This window comes from Panthera pardus, unplaced genomic scaffold (assembly GCF_024362965.1).
Source record: "Panthera pardus isolate Hobbes unplaced genomic scaffold, ASM2436296v1 HiC_scaffold_3, whole genome shotgun sequence".
Lineage (NCBI taxonomy): Eukaryota > Metazoa > Chordata > Mammalia > Carnivora > Felidae > Panthera > Panthera pardus.
This window is the reverse complement of record NW_026526876.1, coordinates 17,898,619-17,913,109: the sequence shown is the minus strand read 5'-3', so window position 1 is coordinate 17,913,109 and position 14,491 is coordinate 17,898,619. Positions and strand designations below refer to the sequence as shown.

At 50.2% G+C, this 14,491-nt stretch overlaps 1 protein-coding gene across 4 annotated transcripts in view; it reads right to left on the bottom strand.

Moving 5' to 3' along the window:
* The window catches only part of QRICH2 (glutamine rich 2), a 35,717-nt gene extending 21,302 nt beyond the window's left edge, over positions 1-14,415 (bottom strand). For all 4 annotated transcript variants that reach the window (XM_053893219.1, XM_053893221.1, XM_053893220.1 and 1 more), the window contains exons 1-5: positions 13,972-14,415; positions 10,649-13,724; positions 10,456-10,536; positions 9,212-9,271; positions 8,750-8,860 (exon numbers count right to left, since the gene is read on the bottom strand). In XM_053893219.1, the coding sequence (XP_053749194.1) occupies positions 8,750-8,860; positions 9,212-9,271; positions 10,456-10,536; positions 10,649-11,158 (762 nt within the window). In that variant the 5' untranslated portion in view covers positions 11,159-13,724; positions 13,972-14,415. The remainder of the gene's footprint in view (positions 1-8,749; positions 8,861-9,211; positions 9,272-10,455; positions 10,537-10,648; positions 13,725-13,971) is intronic.
* Between the last annotated feature and the right edge of the window lie 76 nt (positions 14,416-14,491).

Sequence of the window (14,491 nt, the reverse complement as noted above, 5' to 3'; positions counted from 1 at the left end):
TCAGAAAGAAAAATATTACTAGGGATAAAAAGGTGATTTCTTCATATAAGGAGATCAATTCATGAAGAGAGCATAACAATCCCAAATATTTGTGCACCTAATAACAGAGCTTCAAAATATGTGACACAAAACCTGACAGAACTACTACAAGGAGATATGGATAAATCCACAATTATAGTCAGATATTTCACTACCTTTCCCTCAGTAATTGACAAGTAGGCAGAAAGTCAGCCAGGACACTGTATTCATTTTCTGGAGCTGTTACAACAAACAGACTGGGTGCCTTGAACAACAGAAATTTGTTGTCTCACAGCTCTGGAGGCGAGGAGGTTGAGATCCAGGTGTGGCAGGGGTGGTTCCTTCTGAAGCTGTGATGGAGAATCTGTTCCATGCTTTCTTCTAGCCTCTGGTGGCCTCAGGCATTCACTGATGGCTATCTTCTCCCAACCATCTCCGGACAATCATCTCTCTATGTGTGTCTCTTTCTGTCCAAGTTTCCCCCTTTTATACAGACTCACTTATATTGGATTATGGCCCACCTTAATGACCTCATCTTAACTTGATCTTCTGCAAAGACCCCATTTCCAAATAAGGTCGCATTTACATGGCAGGGTTAGGACTTCAACACCTTCTGGAGGGGTGGGGGTGGGGGGACACAGAGTTTAACCCAACAGATACAGTAAACCTGAACAAAACTATAACCCATGTGACTTGACTGACATTTATAGGATACTTGCCCCAAGGATAGCAGAGGACACATTGTTCTCAAGTGCACACAAGCATTTACCAAGAGAGACCATGCTCTGGGCCATAAAATATACATCTAACAATTGAAAAGGATCCAGGTTGTGCACATTATATTTCTTGACCACAATGGAATTAGAAATCGGTGACAGAAAGATCCATGGAAAATCCCCAAATATTTAGAAACAAAATAAGACTGCTAAATAGATCATAGATGAAAGAAGAAATCAAAAGGGATATAGAAAGTATCTTGAACTGTATACTAGAATTTGTGGGCTGCTGCTAGAGCAATACTTAGGGACATATTTATATACCACTAAATGCCAATACTGAAATAGAAAAAAGGCTCAGCTTGCACTTCAAGGAACTAGCAAAAGAAGAGATTAAACCCAGAACAAGCAGAAGAAAGGAAACGTTAAAGGTCTGAGCAGAAAGCAGAAAACAACAAAGAAAATCAATAAAATGAAAAAACAAGCTATTTGGGTAAAGCAACGTGATTGATAAACCTCTAGACACACTGATGAGGAATAAGAGAAGACATAAATTACCAACATCAGGAATGTCATCAGGGAAATGCAAGTTAAAACAGGATACCACTACACAACTATGAGTATGGCCAAAATCTGGAACACTGACAACAGCAAATGCTGGCAAGGATACGGAGCAACAGAACTTTCCATTCGTTGTTGGTAGGAATGCAAAATGGCACAGCCACTGTGGAAGACAGTTGGCGGTTTCTTACAAAACGGAACATATTCTTTCTATATCCCAGCAATCACGGTGCTTGGTATTTACCCAAAGGAGTTGAAAACTTACGTCCACACAAAAACCTGCACGCAGATGCTTACAGCAATCTCATTTATAATTGCCAAAACTTGGAAGCAACCAAGATGCCCTTCGAGTAGGTGAATGGATAAACAAATTGTGGTCCAGCCCAGATAATGGAATATTATACAGCGCTAAAAAGAAATGAGCTATATCAAGTCATGAAAAGACATGGAGGAAACTTGGGGCGCTTGGGTGGCTCAGTGGATTGAGTGTCCGACTCTTGATTTCGGCTCAGGTCATGACCCCAGGGTTGTGGGATTGAGCCCTGCGTTGGGCTCCATGGTGAGTGTGGAACCTGCTTAAGATTCTGTCTGCCTCCCTCTGCCCCTCCCCTGCTCATGCTCTGTCTCTCTGTCTCAAAAACAAGTAAACATTAAAAACAACAACAAAAAAACTATGGACTTTGAGTGACATTATGAGTCCATGTAGGTTCACCAGTTGTAACAAACGTACGCTCTGTTGGGGGATGTTAGTGGGGGAGGCTATGCAGGTAGGTGTGGGCAGAAGGCAGATGGGAAATCTTTATACCTTCTTCTCAATTTCTTTCTTTCTCTTTCTTTTCTTTTCTTTCTTCCTTCCTTCCTTCCTTCCTTCCTTCCTTCCTTCCTTCCTTCCTTCCTTTCTTTCTTTTCTTTCCTTCTTTTTTTTTTAAGCAGGCTCCACACCTAATGTGAGGTTTGAATTCACAATCCCGTGATGAAGAGTCACATGTTCCACTGGTGGAGTCAGCCAGGAGCCCTTATGCCTTCCACTCAATTTTGCCATGAACCTAAAACTCTACAAAGTCTAGGGGTGCCTGGGTGGCTCAATCGGTTAAGCATCCGACTTCAGCTCAGGTCATGATCTCCTAGTCCATGAGTTCGAGCCCTGTGTCAGACTCTGTGCTGAGAGCTCAGAGCCTGGAGCCTGCTTCAGATCCTGTGTCTCCCTCTCTCTCTGCCCCTCCCCTGTTCATGCTGTCTCAAAAATAAATAAAAACGTTAAAAAATTTAAAAAAATAAAAAGATAAAGTCTATTTTTTTAAGTCAATTTTTAAACGTGGGGGAAAAACATGCCGTTCCATAAGCCCCACTACCCTCTTTCAGGCACATCTAATCCTGACCAGGGGCTGTGCTGTGATCCCCGTGACTATCATTTTTTAGTCAGGATCCAAGTTCCCGTGATTATAATCTTTATTTTTTTCTCCTTGATTTTTTTCTTTTAAGCAATCTCTACACCCATTGTGGGGCTCGAACTCACAACCCCAAGGTCGAAGAATGGCATGCTCTACGGACTAAGCCAGCCAGGGGCCTCCACCACCGCCCCCTCCCCCCAACCCCCAGTGATAACCTTAAATGTCATTCGCAACTTGTTCCACATCGGTTGAGCAGCATCTGTAAAGCTGCAAAAACGCACAGCTCTCGGTAGGGGACCCTGGCCAGGGTGAGGCTGGCACCGCCCAGGGTTAGTGTGTACTCCTTGGACCCTGGGAGCCCTTAAAACCTTTGCGAAACAATTTCCTACTATTCGAATCACCTACAAGATCCCAGGAAGCACGAAAGATTTACAACGTCTTAGGGCCTCACCTTGGCAGAGCGCAATACTTCCCTCTGAGGTCAGGAGCCTCACTGGTGACACTTGATGGCCCACCTGCAATCCTAGCTCTGGAACTACTCGGTGAGGCCCCAAACCATTTAACAAAAACACCGGTTCAACGACCTGGACTCGTTTTCTCCTGCCGTCTCACAAATTGCCACAGACATAGACACCGAAAACGACACGAGTTTAGAGTCGGTTATCTCACTGTTTCCATGGGTCATGAGTCTGGACATGTTTTATCTGTGTGCTCCATCAGGGCCCTCAGCCTGCAATCTAGGCCAAGCTGCGGCCTTATCTCAGGCTCAGCACTGTTGCCAGAACTCAGCTCCTCGTGCCCGGCTGTAGCTCTTAGCTCCTAGAGGCCACTCTCGATCCCAGCCACTCGGCCCCCTCCACAGGGGCCAGACTCGGGTTTCACTTTCTTGAGAAGGGTTCACCTGATTAGGCCAGGGCCACCCAATCCCTCCTGAGATTAACTCAAAGTCAGTGTATTAGCAGCCTAATTATGGGAGAGGTACCAAATCATATCCACAGGTTCTGCCCACACCCGAGGGGATTATACAGGTGTGCGCAGCAGAGGGCAGGAGTCTTGGCAACCATTTTAGGGTTCTGCCTGTCACCTAGAGAGGCCTACTGGAGTTAAAATCAATCACTACAAACAGCAACAAACAAAAGAGAAAGAGAGGGAGGGAGGGAGGGAAGAAGGAAGGAAGGAAAGGAAAGGAAAGGAAAGGAAAGGAAAGGAGGAAAGGGAAGGAGGGAAGGAGGGAAGGAAGGAAGGAAGGAAGAAAGGAAGGAAGGAAGGAAGGAAAGGAAGGAAGGGAGGGACGGAGGGAGTGAGGGAGGGGAAAGAAAACCGACTGCATGCAAAGATTTTGAAGGCAAATCTTAAGACACCCAGTGTATTAATGTATTGCTCGTGTCAGAAAACCATTCCAGAACCAATTGCTGTGAACTTTGTGTCCGTCCAGGTTGCTGCCTGACATTCGGAAACAATATCGGAAAAGTTCAGCTAAACCTACAAGACTAGACAACCATTCATGAACTGCCCTCAAGAGGAAGAAGGGGACTGTATTACCTGTTCCTGATGGCTGCCATTACAAACTACCCCACAACTTAGTGGCTTCAGAGAGCACAGATTTCTTATCGTACAGGTCGAAAGGGCAGAATTCCAAAGCGAGTTTCACTGGGCTGGAGTCAAGGTGACTGGCAGGTGCTGATTGTACAGGCTCTCGCCTTCTCCAGCTTCTTAGACTTGCTGGCATTCCTTGGCTTGTGCCTGCATGGCTCCAATCTCTGCTTCTGTGGCCACATTTCCTTCCCCTCCTCGGTAGTAGAATCTTCTGCCTCCCTCTCATCAGGACCTTTGTGATCACACCACTGGGCCCACCCAGATGATCCAGAATAAGCCCCCATCTCAAAATCCTTAACTGCTTCACATCTGCCAGGTCCCTTCTGCCATGTAAATCAACGTTATTCAGCTTGCCACAGCGCCTAAAACTAAAGCTACAGTTTACGATCCTGGAAAAATGGATATAACAGTTATGGTGGGGGGATGGAATGGGGTTTTTGAAAAGTTGGTCATTTTGGGGGCGCCTGGGTGGCTCAGTTGGTTGGGCGACTAACTTCGGCTCAGGTCACGATCTCGCGGTTTGTGAGTTCGAGCCCCGCGTCGGGCTCTGTGCTGACAGCTCAGAGCCTGGAGCCTGCTTCGGATTCTGTGCCTCCCCCTCTCTCTCTGCCCCTCCCCTGCTCTCACGCTCTGTGTCAATAATAAATAAACGTTAAAAAAAATCATTGAAAAAAGAGTAAAGTTGGTCGTTTTTGTTACTGGCATCAGATGAGACCCACATCATAGCTGAGGATCACGGGAATTGAAAATAACGGGTGCCAGGCCTGACCTCCTAACATGAACCGCACTTCAGACTCATCTCCTAGATTTCTGAACAACAAACTGTAACTACTCACCCCCCCCTCCAGCTGGGAAAATCTGGAAAACAGCCATCTGTTGCTCTGTCCCTTACACCCTGCGCCAAGTTCAAGGATCTTGGAGGCAGAGATGCCAGGTGCTCTATGTTAAGACAACTTATCAACTCTCACCTTCCAAGATAGTCAATACCATGGGACTTTCCTACCAAAGTGTATCTCGTGCCGGCTCTCCTCCTCACTTCAGCAAGCCTAAGGTGGTGTCGTTTATGATGGACCATCAATTTACGTACCGGTAGAAAAAGGGAAATGCTGCCAATCAATTACAAAATACCATCAACTCAAAGACACAACCTGATTTCAGAGACGCTAAAATGTGAGGGGCGGGGGCGGGGGGAATGTACATCTTGGAATCAATGGGTCTATTTTGAGTCAAAATACATTTCTTTTAAGCCCCTCCTTCCCTGTTAGCCTGTTAGGTTGTGATCTGAACGAGGAGGATGTAAGATGAACTCGTCTCTACACAGGATTCATCTAGCACTCCCTCCCGGACTGGGGCTTTCAGTCCTTCCCGCCTTAAATGAGATCTGCACCCCCAATCCACAGAACCTACCTACTATGTCCTTGACGCCGAGACATTACGACATTTTAATTTCTGTTTCCCCGGGGATGTGCCATTTTGCCCAGGTAGATGAGAGCAGGGTCAGTCTTGGGAAGCCCTTCCTCCCGATTGCGCCACTGTTCTTTGGGTCCTGAAGCAGAAGATATCTAAATGCTGATCCCAACTTCACAGTTGTACTGGAATACAACTTTTAATTTTTGCTTTCTACTCTGTTTAGAGGCCACAAAGCTTTGACGAGAAAATGCCCTTTATCTCGGACAGGCTATCTCTGCAAGAGAACGTCTGTGCTCAGGGTCCGTGGGCCTGGTAAAATGGTTGCTGAAAAATTCTTCCATTGTTAAATGCCCGTCACAAAGGGATCTAGCTGGAAATTCAGATTCAACACTGTGATGACAGGAGAGTGGGGAAGCTTTTTCCTCCCTTAACGAAAGTTTTGATTGGTGGGCTAGAGTAGGCTCTTCTTGGTTCTGACCCCTAGTAGTAGGACAGGAGGAGGGAAGGAGAGGCAGCAGAAGCAACATCATCATTCTTGGGTATATGTGAGAATTAAGGCCACCCACCCAATCAAAGGAGGGAGGCAGAGACTCCGAGCACAGTGAGGCGAGGTGTTGATCACCAAACGTTAATCAACGTCCTTGCAAGAGTGGGCATCTGACTGACGGGCACACTCTGGGCAGTTGCAGCAGACAATTTATCTCCTAGCACGCAAGTCCCTCCCCTGGTTCCTCATTGGCTGAGTGCTACAGAGGTAAGTCCCTCCCCTGATTCCTCACTGGCTGAGTACTACGGAGGTTACAGCCTTACCCGGAAGTCGCCTATACCCATGTAAGGCAAAAAGTAGTCAGACTGGAACAAATGTACATTCTTTGAGGTGACGCAGAGACTTCAGTTTTTTGGCGCATGCTCATTGCAAAGCCCACAAAAATAAGGCCTCGAATCAGAGACGGGGGGGGGGGGGGGGGGGAGAACCAGGAAGTGACGTGTCTAAAGGTTTGGGACTCCATTATGGCGGGGGGGGGGGGGTTCATACATGTTCCAATAGATTGTAAACCTACTGTTAGCATAGCTTTTATCTGGTATTTCTGAAAACGAATCATCTCCCTTACTTCTTATGGTATACAAAGTTGTAAAGAACACCCTGTTGCCCATCAGAATACGCCTTTGGCTGGCACTGGGCTGTGTCCCCAAGTACAGTCAACTCCTGGGACGGGCACCTTCCTCCTCAGTTCTGAGCTCCCATAACCGTAGCTGCTACGTGTGTGCTTGCAGCCTTCCTCCTCCAGATCAAAACACAACTCCTTTCCCATGTCTGGCGTTCCAGATATGATATTGACTCCTCTGTGCTGATCACCCCTGTACTCACCGTCCCCAGTGTGTGTCCTGACCCCCTACTTAGGACACAGGCAGATGCTGTGCCTCGGCATCGCCTCAGAGCTACCGCCCACCGGCCAAAACACATAGTTGACCTTAACGATGCTGAGTTTTGGGGCGCCTGGGTAGCTCGGTCAGTTAAGCATCCAACTCTTGATTTTGGCTCAGGTCATGATCTCGCAGCTCATGGGTTTAAGCCCTGCATCGGACTCTGCGCTGATAGCATGGAGCCTGCTTGGGATTCTTTCTCCCGTTCTGCTTGCTCTCTCTTTCAAAAAGCTTTAAAAAAAAACACGCTGATTTTTGAAATCCTAATTTCATAAAGGGTCCCACCAACAGTGCAAGAACGATGGGGCTCCGGCAGGTCTGTCGTGTTTTCTCAGCCTGACACAGGGACGCTCTCCACGCGTTCATTTTGGTCTGTGCGGCAGGTGGACTCGTCATTACCAGAACTTGTTCTCTTGCGTTCTCAAAGATGTTTTCATGTTTATAATCTATCCTCATTTGCTCCTGGGCTTGTTCACGATTACGAGCAACTGTCAAAACACACACACTTTCTTACCTCCGGAGAAGCGAAAATGTCTAAAGGAGCTTATATTGTGCTTAGTTATAGGTCTGGCAGGTGTCTCCTATGGCACCTTGAGAAAATGCGTAGTTCACTTAAAACAGATACTGGTACGTGCACAAAACCTTTGGCTTAAAACACACACACACACACACACACACACACACACACACACACACACACACAGAGCAAAAGCAGAGGCAACCTTTTTCCAGGCCATTCCTTTCGTTTGCAGGGTCCTCTTCCAACTCCTCTGAAGATGCACCCCCATTCAAAAAGCACCCACGTAATAGTGAACGTGCCCCAGATGGCCACTTGGTGGCGCCAAAAGGTCCATTGTCTCCCTGGTTTGTGTGAGTAGTGGGGTGGGGGGAGAGGGTGCTCCTTTCTGAGTAATCCAGAGGCACAAAGCCAGGAGAAGGGGAATGTCCAGACCAAAAGGGCAACTGATCCTCGTCCTTGAGGGCCATTTGAGAATACCCATTTTATTCAGGCGGAGACAGGGTGGGGATCTAAAAACGATTTGGTTACCCTGTGCACCGCCTGAGGACGGGCAGACGATTGCATGCACCCATGTGTCAAAGTCATCAGCACAGGGCCCCCTAAAGACGTTTTATTTCCAAGGTGGGTCATCTTTGTCCACTAAGAGTGAAGGGACTCAGGCATCTCAGAACAGACTGTAAAGGAACTTTGAAAAGCTACAAAAGCAAATCAAAACTATACTCCGGTACCATTTTCCATCCAACTGGGGACAAAAAGGGTACTGGAAGACAGGGCTGGTGGGGACTCAAGAAACAAGTTCTCTCCCACATTGTTGGTCGGGGGTTAAACTGGAAGCATTTCCGCGGAGGACTGTTTGGCAAAAATCAGCCAAATCACAAACCCACATTCCATTTCTGGGAATCTGCCCTGAGGGTATGTTTGCATGTGTGAAGGTCACATTGGAACGTGGTTTGTTACAAGATAGGAAAAAAACCACATAAAACACCCATAATAGAAAACATGAAATTATGAACATCCACGTAATGGAATATTGTGCAGTAGTAAAAAGGGAGAGAGGTTCAGGGGAGCCCCACCCGAGACCACGGCCCAGCCCCCCCCCCCAATTTGTTCACCGCTTGTGAGGACCTCCAGCCATCAGTAATTGCTTGCTCTAGCTCCTCCCAGGTGACCATGGTGACTTCTTCTCCAACAGGCATCAAACTCAGCTTCCGGCCCACTAGATCCTGACAGTAATCGACAACAAGAAGACAGACACACACACACCCCTAGTTTAGTCCCTGAAAGCTTCAGGAACAGAACTGAGCTAACAGAACCATAGCCCTAGCCCTGAGGACAAGTCACTGTCCTTCATGTGACCAGTGAGTCTTGGGCAGCCAGTTTCCTGTCCCACGAGGGCTCCTTGTGGGACACCCGGACAGGGATGGGAAGGATTTCCCCTCAATCCGGGGGCAGTGCCCAGAGGGCAGAGGGCATCATCGAACCCCAGAGGGACACAGACCTCTGGGGTGGGAGTCTAGACATCTTCCCCTGCTGCCTCCTTGAGGGCCCTTTGTCACAGAGCTTGCCCATATTACCAGGAATTTGTCCCGTTCTCTGATTTTCTTCTCTAGTTCATCCAACCGTTGGAAGGCTTTCTGGAAGAAGAGTTCAGAGACTGAGGATCAAAACAGCTCCTCTTGTGCCGCCCCACCCCACCCCACCCCACGCACAAGGAGAAGAAAGGAGGTGTGCTGATCTAGGAGGGGAGGAGGGTAGAGGTAGGGCTGGTTAAGTCAAGGCTCTTCTTTTCCTTTCCAGCCAACTAGAGGAAGGGAAGTGGGGGGAGGGCAGTGGAGGAGGGACTGGGGGACAGCGGGTCAAGAGCAAATGCTAGGGCAGGAATGGAGCCTTGGGTCCCGGGATTCATTTCATCCTACCCACCAAGGAAACATCCCAGCCCTGCTGACTGAGGCTGATTAAGCCTCTCAAGGACAAAAATTATCAGGCACTTCCAGGGTGTCTGAACGTTTGTGTGGTTGAAAGAGAAAAGCACCCCAAAAGAGCCAAGACAAATTGCTAAAACTTAAGTTGCTCCATAGGACTTCTGCAAACCTCCAGAATGTAGGAATCTCAAGGTAAAACAAGCCTTTAGTCTAAAAACAAAAAAACAAAAAACACAACACCCTACCCCCGCCCCCCCCCCCCCCCCAACACTACATTTCAAAAAGAAAAGCTTCCCAGAGTGAAAATGAGTCCCGCTGGGCGCTCAAGGCCTGGGACCCGAGGTAGAAGGTGGTCACTGGCTCCCACCGCCTTCTTTGAGCTGTTCTGCGCCGCCCCCCGCCCCCCACCCCAGCCTCGGCGGGAGAGGGGGAGGGGGGTGCTTCTTCCTAATTGCCCCTCCTCCTCCTTCCAGCTCCGAGCCCCTGGGTGGCCTCCTGAGGGCCTGAAATAAGAGCACTGCCTCGTGCTTCCGGTCCCTACAGTGCCACTTCCTTCTCCAAGGAAACCGAGACCCAAGTGCAGGAGCCGATGCCCGCGGCGGCTGTGTGACCACGGCGCTCTCTCCATCTCAGGCCCTCCTCTAGGACGGAGATTGGGCTTTCAACACCCACCATCTTACTTTATGCTTGTTTAAAGGAAATTGGCTCAAAGAATATTCTGAGAAGTTGTCAGCTCCCCCCCCCTCCCCCCCCCCCACCATGTCCCACACTGGGCCCGCTCAGGATCCCTAGGTGTCTGAGAACTGGTGGTGGAGCGGCGAGGAAAAGCGCCGCGTGGGAGGGGGCGACTCATCCGCGAGGCGGGGGTCCCCGCCTCCCTCACCAGGGGACCTCACCTCGGAATGCTCCTGCGCCTTTTCCTTGGCTTCTTTCAAGGCTTTCACATCTTCTGCGACATCGTGCAGCAGCACCGTGGCCTGCAAGGTCGAGAAGGGCCGCTCGGTGGCCTGGCGCCCCCGCCGCGCCCGCGCCTCCCTGCCGGGGATCCCCCTCCGCTTGGGGAGAGGCCTGTCGGCCACCCGCGCTCACCTTGGTGGCGCTGGCCCGCTCGCCGTCCTGCTCGCCGTCCTTCCCGATTTTCACCGGCCCTCCTCGAGCCCTGTCCGGCAGCAGCACGGCCATCTCCCCCTCCGGCCAGTCCTGGGAGTCCACGGGCAGCCGGCCCACGGGATAAGTAAGGTGCTGCACGTGGCTCATGATGCCCTGCACCTGGCTTGTGACGGTCTTGAGCTGCTTGCTGAGGTCCTTCACCTGGCTCTCCAGCGCCGGCGGCCTGGCCGAGCTGCTGCGCGGCTTCTCTTTGGGCACAGCCAGCTGCGGGGCGCTGAGCGCGGTCCGCGGGAGCTCGGAGGAGCGACTCGACTCGGGCGACGGCGACTGGAAGTTGATGCGCACCTCCTGCAGGTTGAGGCTCCGGAGCATGGCCACGATGAGCGTGTGCAGGGCCGTGAAGTTGACGGCGCCCACCTCCGGGGTGCCGATGGCCAGGTCGGCCAGCTCCCGGAGGGAGACCGTGGCGGTCGCCGTCGCGGGCGGCATCGTGCGCCTTCTCAGCGGGGGTCCGCGCCCGCCACGTCCCCCTCACTGCCCGCCGCGCCCCTGGCGCTCTCCGGAGCACGAGGAGTCACCGTCTGCAGCGCTCGGAAGACGGAGAGGAAGGGCCCGGCCGCCAGGCTTCCCCCTCTTTGCTCCCAGGGACGGGCGCCCGCCTCCCCGGCGGGGTCCGGCCGCCACCTACCCTGCGCAGTCCGGTCTCCGCTCTCCCGTCTCCCAGCTCCCCGAGCTCGAGCCCTGGGCCGCCCTCCCCTCGCGCAGGGTCGCGGCCGGTGGACGTTTGGAACGGGAGGGACCGCCCCGTTCGCCGTCCGGTTGTGCACGCACGCCGCGCGCGGAGGGTTCTGCCAATGAACAGGCCCCGCCGAGTGCCTTGCGGGACCTCCCCGTACACGAAGCCACCCGCAAACTCGCAAGGGGAGCCCATTCTAGTGGGGTCCGGGGAAGCCTTGGCCGTATCCCCAGCACACCACTAACTCTTATCAGTGAATGCTCCTAAAGGGGCTTCGGGGCTGTGCCAAGGCATCGCTATCGGGAGCACAGCATTTGGGGGAGGGGGAGGCCTCCTAAGGCTCACCTAGATTCGAGCCGTCCCTTAACCGCCCCATTCGTTCACTCAGCCACTGGGAACAAAGATTTAAGGGACACCACGTGTGTCCTTAGCTTGTTCCATTATTCAGGGCAGTGGCACATGTCTAAGGGGTGCAGTCCTGAGACCTTGGCCTCTTGGAGACAGTTCCCATCTCACTGTGCTTCAGCAGAAAGGAGGGGAACTTGGGAGAGACCACCTACTACCCAGGCAGCTCTGACCAGCCACCACATGGCAGGCCTTTACTGTGCCACCCTGGCCTAGTTCATCTCAAAAACGACTCATCTGGTCAAACGCCAGCATTTCAGCTCATTACGAGGCAGGATTAGACAGGACTAGAGGAATTTGGTGCTCTTGGCAATTGGGGCTCGATTTCCCCATACCAGAGTCTTCCAGAAAACAGAAAAATTCAATGTTTAGTATATTCAGGAAGGGAAAACCTGTGTATCTGTACTATTTGAACTACTTTTCAAATCCAGATTTTTAGTCTGAGCTGGTAAAATTTAATTGAAACCCTTCATGCACGCCCCCCACCCCCCAGCCCAAGTGTTCCCTGGGAGAGAGGTGAAACATCAGCCTATAATCTGCAGGAAGGTTAACACCCAAACATTCTTCTTCATTGTCATAGTCCTAGCACCTGACACCCCGTAGGCCTTCACACGGTTGCTGATACTGTCAAAAGAACAAATTCTTGGGGCGCCTGGGTGGCTCAGTTGGTTAAGCAACTGACTTCTGCTCAGGATGTGGTCTCACAGCTCATGGGTTCGAGCCCCACGTCAGGCTCTGTGCTGACAGCTCAGAGCCTGGAGCCTGCTTCGAATTCTGTTTCCCTCTCTCTCTGCCCCTCCCCACTTATACTCTGTCTCTCTCAAAAGTAAACATTAAAAATTTTGGGGACGCCTGGGTGGCTCAGTTGGTTAAGCGTCCAACTTTGGCTCAGGTCATGATCTCCTGGTTCGTGAGTTGGAGCCCCGCATTGGGCTCTGTGCTGACACACAGCTCAGAGCCTGGAGCCTGCTTCAGATTCTGTGTCTCCCCCTCTCTGCCCCTCCCCCACTCATGCTCTCTCTCTCAAAAATAAACATTAAAAAAAATAATAAAAAAGAACAAATTCTTTGTGTACACTTGAGGCCAGATCACAAAGTTAAAGCCTTGCGATAGAGCATCCGCTGTCCTGGAGGGAGTAGAACGTGGGCTTCTCAATTCTAAGTTGGGTGATTTCCAGAAGGATGTTACCCCTTGCTCCTGCTACTACTACATTAGCTCTGGCCAGAGCGTCAGCTCCCCGGGTCCTCATGGTTTCATTTCAGATCCCTGAGACTTGGCATCATGCCAGGCATGTATCAGGACCCACTAAATGGCAACGGAAAGGGCATATATGAATATATTCTAATTCTAATCTGAGGAAATATATTCTACTGAATGCTTCTGCTAAATAAGTACATATAAACACAGGAAAATGAACATTCACTGGACATATAAATGGAATTTTGGAATTGAAAAGGACCTCCCTTAGCTGTTGGATCCAAACCTCCCTTTTTCCAACTGATGACAGAGGCCCAGAAAGGACTAGTCATCTGCCCGACATTATGAATAAGGCCTGGTTTCCTGAGTAATAGTCTACGGTTCCTCCTCTACCATTTCACTATCTGATAATTAAGTTCTTGCTCAAAATGCCCCTACGTGGGACTCTCAACAGAAGGCGACATGTGTGCTGGAAAAAGCTAATGTGCTCAAAGTCTTGACTGTGGTTAGGGAATCTTTCAAGTCATTAGGAAAAGGGATAAAAATGTCAGGGAAACGTCCCTGCAGGGAAATACAATTGTACAACGAAGCAAATTATCTTATTGCCTCATAGGAACAGAACCAACAAGCAATTCCAGCTCGCTGCCCAAAAGACACTGCCCCTTCCTGCTACATTCAGTCCTGCCCTGGATTAGACGGAAGGTTTAAAAGGTCTACCTGGGGCGCCTGGGTGGCGCAGTCGGTTAAGCGTCCGACTTCAGCCAGGTCACGATCTCGCGGTCTGTGAGTTCGAGCCCCGCGTCAGGCTCTGAGCTGATGGCTCGGAGCCTGGAGCCTGTTTCCGATTCTGTGTCTCCATCTCTCTCTGCCCCTCCCCCGTTCATGCTCTGTCTCTCTCTGTCCCAAAAATAAATAAAAAAATGTTGAAAAAATAAAAAAATAAAAAAAAAAATAAAAGGTCTACCTGACATGTGTGCTATAACTAGAATTGTAATTTTATTATTTTTTTAAATGTTTATTTTGAAAGAGAGAATGCACGCACAGGGGAAGGACAGAGAGAGAGAGAGAATCCCAAGCAGATTCTGTTGTCAGCGCAGAGCCCAACGCGGAGCTTGATCTCACAAACCAGATCATGACCTGAGCCAAAATCGAGTCGGACGCTTAACCGCCTGAGCCACCCAGGCGCCCTGTGGCCAGGTAAGTTTAAATGCTGGGTAGAAAGGTCCAGTGCAGCCCTAGGTAATGCAATACATGTGTCACCTACCACCCATGAAAAAGCATGGCGAGTTCTATTTTTTTTTTTTTTTTAACTTAGATTTTTAAATCTACTATTCCGACAAGGACTGGATTCCGTTGCTTAGGAAGGGGATGGAACCTACAGGCGGAGGCTCACGTCTAGGGCTTGAGACCAGCCGTGGACCTGGAACACCTTTTATTTTGTACCCGCTGTCTCCTGCACAGCCTGGACAGAAGTCAGTCACCGG